Below are 14,988 nucleotides of genomic sequence, written 5' to 3'. Positions count from 1 at the left end.
GGCCACACAGGTAAGAGGAGATAAGGCTGGGGTTGAATTCAGGCAGCCTGGCTCCAATGCTCTGTTGTAGATTAGTATTTTTTAATATAGATGTTAATATCAATCTGTGTAGTGTTGCATAGCTGTTCTTGATTTTTCACAAATGGCAAGATGTGGTAAAAACCAGCTGTTCCTATACAAAGTATTCTATGACAAAGCCAATGATACTTTCTTCCCTTGATTCTTATCCAGGGTGTCTGAATCTCAGGAATGACAGGAACAGATGGCAAATCAAATGGTACTTTTAAGTCATGGAGGCTAAAGAAGGAGAATTTTAAGAAGGGAGTAGACAACAATGCTAAATGCTATGGAGAGAGAAAGTAAAATGGGAACTTAAAAGATCCTATCAGATTTGCAATTAGATTTTGTGACCTAAAACAATCTATTGTCTCCTGGTATACCACAAAAGGTCTCTCCCGCCCACTCAATTTTAATGAAATACATAATGCACATATGGTACTAAATTCAAAATATATAAAAGGTAGACAATGAAAAGCCTCTAGGTCTCCCTCACATACCTGTACCCCAGGCACCCTTTCCAGGAAGCAAACACTATTACCAATTTCTTGTGTATCCTTCCTGAGCTATTCTATAGACATATAATAAGTGTACATACTTTCTTTTTTCTTTTTTTACACATAGAATACTATATGCAGTGTTCTGCATCTTTTTTTTTTTAACTTAACAATATATCTGTAGTCTTGTAGACTATCCCATAATAGTACAGCAAGAGTTTCTTTATTACTTTTTGCAGATGCACAGGGTTCCACGGTATGGATGTGTTCTCATTTATTTAATGAAGATATGTTTTCAGCTTGCCCTGAAAAAGCACCAACATCTAGGAAAGATACTGGAAAGGACTTTCTCTTTCAAGGAAAGAAAGGCAACTATCTGAAGGAAGTAGATAGAGCTGAGGACCATTCATGTGCTAAGGGTTGGCTGTACTAGGTCTAATTGAACCCAACAAGAACTAGTTTATTGCTCAAGGGTTTTCGTACAACCTACCACCCTGCACTATGATTTAGAAACTTCATTTCTGAAAATGGTGTAACTCCTTATACACTGGCTAGAAGAAGTCAAGATACTGTCTCCAATCTTTTGGGAAATGAGGGAAGTTATAATTGTGTCTTTTTGACTTTGTAACTCTAGCATCCCCAGAGTATTTTGCACATAAGAGGCTTTTAATAAATGTTTGTTTACTTGAATGAATGAATGAGGGCACATGGCCACATTGGATTTCTGAAACAGAGTCAGTGAATGAGGGTTTGTGGCTAGAATTTTCATTCATCTATCATCTAACCTCCCATCAAACATTTACTGTAAGTACCAGCCTCTGCTAGTCAGTCCTGGTTATTGAGCAAACGTATACATTTGGCCCTCCATATCCTCTGGTTCTGCATCTGTGAATTCAACCAGCTGTGGATCAAATATATTTTTTAAAAAAATTCCAGAAAGTTCTAAAAAGCAAAACTTGAATTTGCTCCACACTGGCAACTATTTACATAGCACTTACATTGTATAAGGTATTATAAGTAATCTAGAGATGATTTAAAGTATAGAGGAGGATGTGCTTAGGTTATATGCAGATACTATACCATTTTATATAAGGGACTTGAGCATTCGTGGATTTTGGTATCTATGGGGGTCCTGGAACCCATCCCCATGGATACCAAGGGACAACTATACTTAGACAAGTCATCAGGCTGAAATAACTTGGTAGAAGTATCTCTTAGTATCTCTAACCTTTATGTCCTCTAATTTCTAATATCCTAATTTTCCTAATATCCTCTAATTCCTCATTTCAAAAGAAAAGGCTCCAGACTCAGATCTGAGCAGTACAAATTCCACCACTTACTAACTGAGTGACCTTGTATATTGGTTGAATTCTGAACTTATATTTCCTCATCTGCAAAGCAGGAATAGTATTACCTATTTTCTTAGGGGTTTTATGAGGATTAAATGAGCTAATATTTAAAACACCTAAGAAAGTCCTTGTCCGATAACGGAAGTTTAAAGCTGTTAATTTCCTCTTCTTTGGTCTTCTGCCTCTTATAAGGTATGACCCATGCAATTGACCACTGCTGATTTTTAGTATGTTAACTTATCAATAAATTGGAATACAGGTTTATAAATCAGTTTTCTGTAAGTTTGGTTGTAATCTTAGAATATTAATTTTGGTAGGGCACTTGAGGATTGTCTAATCCAAGTTGTCTTTTGTTTTTTAAGTAGAGGATACATGATCAGAAATTTGTTTGTGTGTAAACTGCATAATGTAAAAAATTACTCACAGAATTAACAATTAAAAACATTTTAGCAGCACAAACAGAAAGTAGTCCATAAACAGTTTAATCAATTTTATTCTCACAAAGGTTCATAGTTTTAGGCCTAGTGTAAGTAACTGGTCAAATATGAAAATTAATGAGAATTCTTATATCTAACAGACTAGGGAGTTCTTGATTTATGGCTTGTATTCTGCAGACACATCTCAATTCTGAATCTACATCCACGTTTCTGTTGATAGTAGGTGTCAGCATTGGTTTTAGCAGTTCTGTGAAAGAGAATGTGTTTTCCCAGAATCAGTTAGACTGATATAATTTCCAGAATTTGGCAACTATTTCATGACTTTTTTGTTTGTTTGTTTTTGTTTCTGTTTAGTTTTGTTTTGCAAATGACAGAAAGTCCTCTCAAACTGTCTTAAGCCAAAAAGTGAATTTATTGACTCAGGTAATTGGCATAAAAGAGCTTCAGGTATGTCTTAAGACTGTCACTGTAAGTTTTTGGTCATAGAAAACACTTTTGTTTAAAAAGTTGACTTTTGGTTCATTAAACCCAAAACTGAAAAAGCCCAGGTCTTCTTAAGCTTTAAGTTCAATTTATAAATATGATTATTCTACAAATATATTTAGCAAATTTTTAATCTGAGACATTGAATGTTTTATTTCTATTAAGTTCAATTGGGGCCTTTTAAAAAATATCCTCTACATCGCTACTTAAAAATGCTTAAACTTTCTTCTACCTTCTTGAATATATGGAATGTAGTTATAATAATTGTTTTAATGTCTTTGTCTCTTAATTCTGTCAGCCCTGGCATTTCTGGGTAGGTTTCTGTTGAGAATTTTTCTCTTCATTGTGTGCTTTATTGCCCTATAATCTTATCTGATAAGTTTTGATTGGATTTTAGACACTAATTTTTTTTTTATTGAAGTATAGTTGATGTAGAATGTTGTGTTAGTTTCTGGTGTACAGCAAAGTGATTCAGTTTTATATATATATATATATTCTTTTTCATATTCTTTTCCATTATGGTTTATTACAGGATATTGAATATAGTTCCCCATGCTATACAATAGCACCTTGTTGTTTATCTATTCTATATGCAGTAGCTTGCATCTGCTAGTCCCAAACGCCCAATCCAACCTTTCCCCACTCCCCTCCCTCTTGGCAACTGCAAGTCTGTTCTTCTATGTCTGTGAGTCTGTTTTGTAGATAAGTTCATTTGTGTCATATTTTAGATTCCACATATAAGTGATATCATATGATATTTGTCTTTCTCTGTCTGACTTACTTTGCTTGGTATGATAATCTCTAGGTTCATCCATGTTGCTACAAATGGCATCATTTCTTCTTTTTTATGGCTGAGTAGTAAGCCATTATATATATGCACCACATCTTCTTTATCCATTCATCTGTCGATGGACATTTAGGTTGTTTCCATGTCTTGGCTATTGTAATAGTGCTGCTATGAACATTGGGGGTGCATGTATCTTTTCAAGTTAGAGTGTTCTTCAGATATATACCCAGGAGTGGGATTGCTGGATCATATGGCAACTCTATTTTTAGTTTTTTGAGGAACCTCCACACTGTTCTGCATAGTGTCTGCACCAATTTACATTCTCACCAACAGTGTAGGAGGGTTCCCTTTTCTCCTCACCCTTTTCAGCATTTCTTATTTTTAGACTCTTTTTAATCATGGACATTCTGACAGGTGTTAGGTGATACCTCACTGTAGTTTTGATTTGCATTTCTCTAATAATTAGTGATGTTGAGCATCTTTTCATATTCCTGTTGGCCATCTGTATGTCTTCTTTGGAGAAATGTCTATTTAGGTCTTCTGCCCATTTTTTGATTGGGTTGTTTGTTTTTTGTTGTTGAGTTGTATGAGGTATTGGTATATTTTGGAAATTAACTCCTTATTGGTTACATCATTTGCAAATATTTTCTCCCAGTCCGTAGGTTCTTTTCTTTTTTTTATGCTTTCCTTTGCTGTGCAAAAGCTTATAATTTTGATTAGGTCCCATTTGTTTATTTTTGCTTTTATTTCTATTGCTTTGGTAGACTGACCTAAGAAAACATTAGTATGATTTATTAGATGCTGTAACTTGTATCTTGTTGGTGGCTTAGATATGTTTGTATTTCTCTATTCTTGAGCTTTTTTGCACAAGGTTAAGTTACTTAGAAACAATCCTTTTGAATTTTTCTTTTAAGGTTTGTTAGATGGGACCACAATAGCATTTAGTCAGGCTAATTTTCCCCACTACTGAGGCAAAACCCTTTAGAGTACTTTGCCAATCCCTGCATGATTTATGAGGTAATTGGTTGATGGGAACAGACTATTTCTGACCCCACATGAGCAAAGACAATTGTTCCTTCTCCCTGTATAACTCTTTTAGGTAGTTCTTTCCCTACCTTGGGTAGTTTCTTCACACACAGGTACTGATCAGTATTGATCTGACCCTCTGAAGATCTCTAGAACTCTCTACCTGTGTAGCTTTCTTCTTTCCATTATTCTACCCTATGACCTCAAGCTGCCTCAACCTTCCCAGATGTCCAACTCTGTCTCCTCTGGACCAGCCCTGCCTGTGCTGCACCCTGAAAGAAGTCTCTCCAGGAAGTAAGCTGGTGCAATTGTAGGGCTCATCTTGTTTGTTTTCTTCTCTTAGGGATCCCTGTCCTGTGCTTCCTGACATCCATTGTCTGAAACATCACTGTTTCTTATGTTTTGTCTGGTTTACATTTCTTTGGCTTTCAAAGGATGTTGCAATCATCCATTGCATTTTACTGTGTCTGCCTCTGGCTCCAACACTCAGATTTGAACCCAGCAGGTTCAAATGATGTCATTAGGACATCTCTGGGCTCTGCATTGGTTTCATTCTCATGCATCTTGTGGCAATATCGACAACCTCATATTTAAGGCCGTCCAGTTTAAGTCCAGCAGAAAAGAGAGTGGCCCTGTTTGGTCTCAGCAGGAATCTAATTGCCTCTCCTTGGCTGGATTTGTTTACTTATCTATCCCTTAACCATTTACTTGTCAGGAATGGTGTCGGCTCCACCTGAGTCACATGGTGAAAGAAGAGGAAGAAAAGATTGGGGTGACAAAAATCAGGGAATAGGATACTGGCAGAAAAGTCAACATGTTATTACAGCCACTTAGCCATGGTCCTTCAGAAGAATCCTGGAGTTGATGTAGCTGTCTCTGGATTCTTAGGATACCGTGTCATCTTCGTACATAGAGCTTGCTTTTAGCACAATCTGCTGTTCCTCTTGAAACTGAGCCACATTGATGGGGTTGATGATTGATAATTTAGAATCATCCTGAGGTTTCCATGATAAAAGCAGCTACAAACATTTTTTTTCTACCTTAATTTTTTCCTTCTTTTTTTTTTTAACATCTTTATTGTAGTATAATTGCTTTACAATGGTGTGTTAGTTTCTGCTTTATAACAAAGTGAATCAGTTATACATATACATATGTTCCCATATCTCTATCCTCTTGCATCTCCCTCCCTCCCTCCCTCCCTCCCTATCCCACCCCTCTAGGTGGTCACAAAGCACCGAGCTGATCTCCCTGTGCTATGCAGCTGCTTCCCACTAGCTATCTATTTTACATTTGGTAGTGTATATATGTCCATGCCACTCTCTCACTTTGTCACAGCTTACCCTTTCCCCTCCCCATATCTTCAAGTCCATTCTCTAGTAGGTCTGTGTCTTTATTCCCGTCTTACCACTAGGTTTTTCATGACCTTTTTTTTTTTCTCCTTAGATTCCATATATATGCGTTAGCATACTGTATTTGTTTTTCTCTTTCTAACTTACTTCACCCTGTATGACAGACTCTAACTCCATCCACCTCACTACAAATAACTCAATTTCGTTTCTTTTTATGGATGAGTAATATTCCATTGTATATATGTGCCACATCTTCTTTATCCGTTCATCCGATGATGGACACTTAGGTTGCGTCCATGTCCTGGCTATTGTAAATAGAGCTGCAATGAACATTTTGGTACATGACTCTTTTTGAATTATGGTTTTCTCAGGGTATATGCCCAGTAGTGGGATTGCTGGGTCGTATGGTAGTTCTATTTTTAGTTTTTTAAGAAACCTCCATACTGTTCTCCATAGTGGCTGTATCAATTTTCATTCCCACCAACAGTGCAAGAGTGTCTCCTTTTCTCTACACCCTCTCCAGCATTTATTGTTCGTAGATTTTTTGATGATGGTCATTCTGACTGGTGTGAGATGATACCTCATTGTAGTTTTGATTTGATTTCTCTAATGATTAGTGATGTTGAGCATCCTTTCATGTGTTTGTTGGCAATCTATATATCTTCTTTGGAGAAATGTCTATTTAGGTCTTCTGCCCATTTTTGGATTGGGTTGTTTGTTTTTTTGTTATTGAGCTGCATGAGCTGCTTGTAAATTTTGGAGATTAATCCTTTGTCAGTTGCTTCATTTGGAAATATTTTCTCCCATTCTGTGGGTTGTCTTTTCGTCTTGTTTATGGTTTTCTTTGCTGTGCAAAAGCTTTTAAGTTTCATTAGGTCCCATATGTTTATTTTTGTTTTTATTTCCATTTCTCTAGGAGGTGGGTCAAAAAGGATCTTGCTGTGATTTATGTCATAGAGTGTTCTGCCTATGTTTTCCTCTAAGAGTTTGATAGTGTCTGGCCTTTTATTTAGGTCATTAATCCATTTTGAGTTTATTTTTGTGTATGGTGTTAGGGAGTGTTCTAATTTCATACTTTTACATGTAGCTGTCCAGTTTTCCTAGCACCACTTATTGAAGAGGCTGTCTTTTCTCCACTGTATATGCTTGCCTCCTTTATCAAAGATAAGGTGACCATATGTGCGTGGGTTTATCTCTGGGCTTTCTATCCTGTTCCATTGATCTGTATTTCTGTTTTTGTGCCAGTACCATACTGTCTTGATTACTGTAGCTTTGTAATATAGTCTGAAGTCAGGGAGCCTGATTCCTCCAGCTCCATTTTTCGTTCTGAAGATTGCTTTGGCTATTCAGGGTCTTTTGTGTTTCCATACAAATTGTGAAATTTTTTGTTCTAGTTCTGTGAAAAATGCCGGTGGTAGTAGCTACAAACATTTAAAGCCTGGTACACACTCATCAACATCCAGAAACTTCTTTGGATATAAACTTTTTAAAATTGAAGTATAGTTGATGTATAACATTATATGTTACAGGTGTACAGTATAGTGATTCACAATTTCTAAAGGTTATACTCCATTATAGTTATTATAAAATATTTGCTATATTCCCTGAATTGTATAATATATCCATATAGCTTATTTTATGCATAATAGTTTAATAGTTTGTACCTCTTAATCCCCTACCCCTATATTGCCCCTCTCCCCTTCACTCTCCCCACTGGTAACCACTGGTTTGTTCTCTATATTTGTGAATCTGTTACTTTTTTGCTATATTCACTAGTTTGTTGTATTTTTAGATTCCACATATAAGTGATATCATACTGTATTGTCTTTCTGTGTCTGACTTATTTCACTTAGCATAATAACCTTCAAGTCCATCCCTGTTGCTGAAAATGGCAAAATTTCATTCTTTTTTATGGCCGAGTAATATTCCATTGTATATATGTACCACATCTTCTTTGTCCATTCGCCTGTTGATGGACACTTGGGTTGCCTCCTTGTCTTGGCTATTGTAAATAATGCTGGGTATAAACTTTTGAGATTTATGATTCTGTTGAACCCAGGGCAATTCAACAAAGCGAAGTTGAATATTCCCTAGTTCTCTCTGCTAAGTCTATGTCCAATTTGATGTGGTCACTATAACAAATCAGAAATTCAGTTTCCAGTTTTCTTTAGTCACATGTCACCTCAGTACAGTCTCATCAGCCCCTGGAGTCAGGTTGCTCTGTGCCTTGCAATCTTAAAAAATCGTGAAAAAATTTCTCCAAATGTCTATGGTGCGATGATCTGGGTCTATTGAAGTAAGTTAAAAAGTCTTCACACAACTTCTATTCACCTTCTTTTGAATATTACCTAAAAATTGTGAATTTTAAGGGCATGAGTTGAAAATTCACAGTTTAGATCACACTGCGATGGGGTCTGTCTTGCAGTTTGTCACAGCACAAAATAGTACCCAATGGTGAGGAAACAGAAGCTTCCATTTCAGGGCAAACTTCCATCTTGACTTGAATTTCCTCTCAGTCCTTTTTAATTTTGCCTTTCCCGTTCATTGCAGAGCCCCATCTGACCTTTCCCACGTTTATGCCAAACTACTCAAATTCTTTCAGATAGGTGGCTGAGTCTGCCAGTTCCTGTGTGTGAGCTCATCGGTGAGGTGTTTGTTTTGTTGAACATCCTGAGCTGGCTGGTTCAGGTGAGCTGCATTGCCTGGAGGGCCCCATGTTAGATGCCCCTGCTCTGTACCACTCATTATGCACAGGAGGAAAAAGAGGGGGGTAAAGTGACTGACTCAGGTTGATCGGTGAGGGATGGCTTGGCAAGACTCCAAGCTTCCTGCTTCCTCAGCCAGGAGATTTTCAGCAGTGGGACTTGGAGCAGACAGATGTGCATGCTGTCTTTGGCTCCACCATGTACCAGCCTTGACTTTGAACAGGGTATTTAACCCTCTGGGTTTTGTTTCCATCTATAAAATTGGAGCTGTACCACCTACTTGACAGTGCTGTTGTGAGGATTAATTGATGCATGCAACTTTTGTAAATCACCTGGCAGAGCAGTTCCCTTTCCTATTGATCTTTGCCTCTCATCTGAGCTTTCTTGGGGCAGGAATCAATTCCTCTGAAGAGAATAACCCTTGTGGAGACAGATGAAACTGGTTTCTGAATCAGTCAAGCTCTGGCCTTGCTGGTTCAGACTTGCTGAGCTCCCTAGCCCAAGAGAGCAGCAACTGTGACCCTGGCAATATTGTGGATGACCATGCTAGGTAACGCACACCAGGACAGATGGGACTAAGCTTGGACACTTTGAGAAAGGCCAAAGTTTCCCCAGAGATTTCTTTAAAAGGCCCAAAACCTTTATAGTCCCACAAAAATGTTTCTGTATCAGAACATTTTATATGAACTTAAGGCAAGCTTGAAAGAAATTACTGTACAGTCATTGACAAGACTATTTTTCTAACTCATTTTTTTCTTCAATTTTTAAAATTGAAGTAGAGTTGATTTACAGTGTTGTGGTAATCTCTGCTGTACAGCAAAGTGACTCAGTTATACACACACACATATATATATATTTATATTCTTTTCCATTATGGTTTATCACAGGATATTGAATATAGTTCCCTGTGCTTTACAGTAGGACCTTGTTGTTTATCGATTCTAAATGTAACAGTTTGCATCTACTAACCCCAAACTCCCAGTCCATCCCTCTCCCTCCCCCACCCCCCCTTGGCAACCACAAGTCTGTTCTCTATGTCTGTGAGTCTGTTTCTGTTTTGTAGATAGGTTCATTGCGCCATATTTTAGATTCCACATATAAGTGATATCATATGGTATTTGTCTTTCTCTTTCTGACTTACTTCACTTAGTATGATAATCCCTAGCTGCATCCATGTTGCTGCAAATAGCATTATTTCATTCTTTCTTAATGGCCATTGTGTATATGTACCACATCTTCTTTATCCATTCATCAGTTGATGGACATTTAGGTTGTTTCCATGTTTTGGCTATTGTGACTAGTGCTACTATGAACACAGGGGTGCGTGTATCTTTTTGCTTTTTTGGTTTTTTTTAATATACTGTTTTATATTTGCTTCAAACAGTGGATTATGTTTTTTTGTTGTTGTTTAGTTTTTTAAATCTTTATTGGAGTATAATTCCTTTACAATGCTGTGTTAGTTTCTGCCACACAACAAAGTGAATCAGCTATATGTATACATATATTCCCATATCCCCTCTCTTGAGCCTCCCTCCCACCCTCCCTATCCCACCCCTCTAGGTGGTCACAAAGCATCAAGCTGATCTCCCTGTGCTATGCAACAGCTTCCCACTAGCCATCCATATTATATTTGGTAGCATATATATGTCAATGCTACTCTCACTTTGTCCCAGCTTCCCCTTCCCCATGTCCTCAAGCCCCTTCTCTAAGTCTGTCTTTATTCCTGCCCTGCCACTAGGTTCATCAGTACCATTTTTTTAGATTCCATATATGTGCGTTAGCATACAGTATTTGTTTTTTTCTTTCTGACTTACTTCACTCTGTATGACAGACTCTAGGTCCATCCACCTCATTACAAATAACTCAGTTTCGTTCCTTTTTATGGCTGAGTAATATTCCATTGTATGTATGTGCCACATCCTCTTTATCCATTCATCTGTCAATGGACATCTAGGTTGCTTCCATGTCCTGGCTATTGTAAATAGTGCTGCAATGAACATTGTGGTACATGTATCTTTTTGAATTATGTTTTTCTCAGGGTATATGCCCAGTAGTAGGATTGCTGGGTCATATGGTAGTTGTAGTTTTAGTTTTTTAAGGAACCTCCATACTGTTCTCCATAGTGGCTGTATCAACTTACATTCCCACCAACAGTGCAGGAGGGTTCCCTTTTCTTCACACCCTCTCCAGCATTCAATTGTACACTTTTTAATGATGGCCATTCTGACGCTAACTCATTTTAAAATGCAAAGGTAACAAGAAAAGAGCATTCTGAACATTTATTTAGAGTCTGACTTCTCCATTTCTAAGGAGACAGGGACGTTGCTTTTTCTCCTCTGTAGCTTATCACCTTGATTACCCTTATTGTCTTTGCATAATGGTCTCTCCTGAAGCCCTGAGTGCCAGCCACTTTGGCAGATGTAGTGCTATGGACTGAATGTGTCTCCCACAAATTCGAATGCTGAAGCCTTAATCACCAATGTAATGGTATTTATCTTTATTTTGTATTGGAGTACAGTTGATTTACAATGTTGTGTTAGTTTCAGGTGTACAGCAAAGTGATTCTGTTATACGTATACACGTATCTATTCTTTTTCAAATTCTTTTCCCATTTCGGTTGTTACAGAATATTGATCAGAGTTCCCTGTGCTATACAGTCCTTGTTTGTTGTTTATTTTAAATGTAGTAGTGTGTATATGTCAATCCCAAACTCCCAATTTATCCCTCCCCCCCACCTTTCCCCTTTGGTAACCATAAGTTTGTTTTCTAAGTCTGTGAGTCTGTTTCTGTTTGGTAAATAAGTTCATTTGTATAAATTTTTTTTTTTTTTAGCTTTCCCATATAAGCGATATCATATGATATTTGTCTTTCTCTGATTTATTTCACCTATTATGATAATCTCCAGGTCTATTCATGTTGCTGCAAATGGCAGTATGGCATTATTTCATTATTTTTAATGGCTGGATAATATTCCATTGTATGTATGTACCACATCTTATCCATTCCTCTGTTGATGGACATTTAGTTTGCACTTAGGGACATTTATGTTCCCTTTCCTCCACACCCACTCCAGCATTTATTGTTTGTAGACTTTTTGATGATGGTCATTCTGACTGGTGTGAGGTGATGTCTCATTGTAGTTTTGATTTGCATTTCTTTAATAATCAGCAATGTTGAGCATCTTCTCATGTGCCTGTTGGCCATTGATATGTTTTCTTTGGAGAAATGTCTACTCAGGTCTTCTGTCCACTTTCTGATTGGGTTGTTTGTTTTTTTGATATTGAGCTGGATGAGCTGTTTGTAAATTTTGGAAATGAATCCCTCCTTGGTAACATTGTTTCGAATATTTTCTCCCATTATGTGGGTTGTCTTTTCATTTTTTTCATGGTTTCCTTTGTGTGCAAAAAAGCTTTTGAGTTTAATTAGGTCCCGTTTGTTTATTTTTGTCTTTATCTCCATTGCTCTAGGAGACGGATCAAAAAAGATATTGCGCTATTTATGTCAAAAATTGTTCTGCCTATGTTTTCCTCTAAGAGCTTTATAGTATTAGGTCTTACATTTAGGTCTTTAATCCATTTTGAGTTTGTTTTTGTGTATGGTGTTAAAGAATGTTCTAATTTCATTCTTTTACGTGTAGCTGTCCAGTTTTCCCAGCACCATTTATTGAAGAGACTGTCTTTCCCCCAATGTAATGGTATTTGGAGGTAGGGTCTTTGGGAGGTAACTGGGTTTGGATGAGGTCATGGGGTGGAGTCCCCACAATGGGATTAGTGCCTTTAAAAGGGGATGGAGGGACCAGAGCTTGCTCTGTACTCTCCACCATGTGAGGACCATGGCTGTCTGCAAATCAGGAAGAAGGTTCTCACCAGACAGTGGATCTGCTGGTACCTTGATCTTAGAATTCCCAGCATCCAGAATTGTGAGAAATACATGTTTGTTGTATAAGCCACCCAGCCTATGGTAATTTGTTATAGCAGTCCAAACATGCTTTAAATTTCATCCCAGGAATAAGTCAGATTAGCCAACCACTACCCACCTAGAATTATTTTTCTTGACCTGTGCTTTGGTACCATGGCATTGACTCATGGTAGGTGGGGGTGCAGAAAGAAGCAGTTCTGTTAATTAATCTGTTGTTTTATCTATTATCAGGATGTTGTCTGTAACACTACAGATTTCTCTTGATGAGGCTCATTAGGAGGAAAAGCTCCCTGGCCTTTATAATAGGAACAGTATTTTTCCTCTGGAGCGATTGGTTTGCTTTTATCTTATGACTGACTTGAGATATATAACTGATCAACATTTCTTTTTAGTGCTGCGTGCCAGGCAGATAGGAAGGTTAGAATCAAATTTAACACTTACTTTTACATATTATTTAGAACTTTACAGGATAATATTTTGTATTTGTCCGTTCCAGATGTTAATGTTTGACTTTTGATATTATATAAAGGAGGGATTTTATGTGATAAAATGTATGTAGGTGTGCCAGACAGAGAAGAGACATTAAAATGGCTATAAAATCTAGAGGCAACATGGGAAACAAACCATGGGAAGGTAATTTTACAATTAAAATGCATACAATTTAGGAGATGTAGGAGATTCATGAACCAATCAAATAACACTTGTATAGTACATTCTTAAACTTTTACTAGCTTCAATCATAACATATTGGTTATTATATTAATATTTTAACATTATATTCAGACAGAGCTTTCCTTCCTTCCAAAGTACTTTCTTTCTCATTTGTCAAACATAACAGGAGAGATAATGTACAATGTTAAAATTTATTTCTGAAATGCTTTTATTGTTTTAATCAGTACACATTATATTAAGTATAGAATTTCCTTAAAAATTAACAAATAACTCTAAGTTTCACTGTTAGGACATTGATATGAAGAAAGGAAACATCTGGCTCTTTTGACTTTTTACATTTATCCAAGTTCTAAATAGATTCTCATGTTAAGGTTTCTTCTGTGTTATTTTTGTCCAAGTTGTGACAGCTAAAACAAAACAAAACATAAAATCATAAATATTACTGTTTTTAATCACAAAAGAAACTTGGGCTTCAATTATATTTGTAAACACCTTAAATGCACACTTTTATCATGGTAAAATCCAGGCTTTCTATTTCATGCACTGCATTTCTAGAATAATACACTTTCATTCAATATTCACCACTAACTCAAATGTTTAAGATTCGTAGATATTTAAAAACTGTCATGGCAAAAAGATGTGTAAACATTATATAGGAGTAAATTCAAGTAATGGAAAACAAAAACCTGAGAATAAAAAAATTAATATTAACTCAGTATGAAAATGTAAAGAAAAGCAACATCATGTGTGACTTTACTGCTGACAGTTCACTTTTCTATACATTTTATTTCTAAAAGAAATTAGAAATACATTTAATATATTTCTAAAGATAATTAAAAGGAAGGGAAAAGGCTTTCAATTCTGGAAGGCTGGGTAAACTATTGCACCAAGTCTATGAGAGAGAGAGAGATAGAAATTATAAACTTTAAACAAATACAAAAACCAACTACCTGTAGGCAATGGGGAGCAACTGAAAGCAGGTGGCTTCTGGAACAGAATCAACACTTGGAAGGAGGGAATAGCACAGACTGAGTTCTCTGGTTCTGTGGCTCTTAGCCTGAAGGCAGGCCACAGTTGGTGCTATACTGGCAGCTAAAACTGACAGAAAACCTGCAGTCTTTCTGGCCTGAAAAACCAGAGGAAAGAGTCTGGGGGCAACTAAAGCTACTGGAAAGTGAGGGGGAAATCCTGGAGAGGGCCAATGTGAGGGAGCCCTAAATTCTGTATATAGACTTCCTAAATCTATGGTGAAACCCTGAACCACTCATGAATGAGAGAGACTAACAAATAGGTGAGATTTGAACTGCTGCCCAAGAGACAGAGTTTGAACTTTGGTTCTGACCAACACTCTTCAGAGAAATAGAATTCAGTTTCCAAAATATAACATTCACAATGTAAAGGATACAATCTAACATTAGTAAACATATGAAGAAAGAGGAAAATGGAGCCATTCTCTAGGGGGAAAGACAATGGAAACCAACAGTGAGATGATCCACGTGTAGTAATAATAGACCAGGGTTTTTTTTTTGGCCATGCTGCATGGCATATGGGATCCTACTTCCCCAACCAGGGATTGAACCTGTACCCCTTGCATTGGAAGTGCAGTGTCTTAACCACTGGACCCCAAGGGTGGGCCCATAGTAGACCACGTTTTAAAAGCAGCTAGGACAATATCCTCAATGAAATAATGAAAAATAGGCTCACAATG

At 37.1% G+C, this 14,988-nt stretch overlaps 1 protein-coding gene across 1 annotated transcript in view; it reads right to left on the bottom strand.

Moving 5' to 3' along the window:
* Window positions 1–13,309: 13,309 nt before the first annotated feature.
* The window catches only part of SCFD1 (sec1 family domain containing 1), a 142,228-nt gene continuing 140,549 nt past the window's right edge, over window positions 13,310–14,988 (bottom strand). Inside the window, exon 25 of the mRNA XM_059914032.1 lies at window positions 13,310–13,687. Coding sequence (XP_059770015.1) covers window positions 13,664–13,687 — 24 coding nt within the window. The 3' untranslated portion in view covers window positions 13,310–13,663. The remainder of the gene's footprint in view (window positions 13,688–14,988) is intronic.

Source organism: Balaenoptera ricei, chromosome 2, assembly GCF_028023285.1.
Source record: "Balaenoptera ricei isolate mBalRic1 chromosome 2, mBalRic1.hap2, whole genome shotgun sequence".
In the NCBI taxonomy this organism is placed as follows: Eukaryota; Metazoa; Chordata; class Mammalia; order Artiodactyla; family Balaenopteridae; genus Balaenoptera; species Balaenoptera ricei.
Note: the sequence above shows the minus strand (reverse complement) of the source record. Positions and strands in the feature narration are given on the sequence as shown.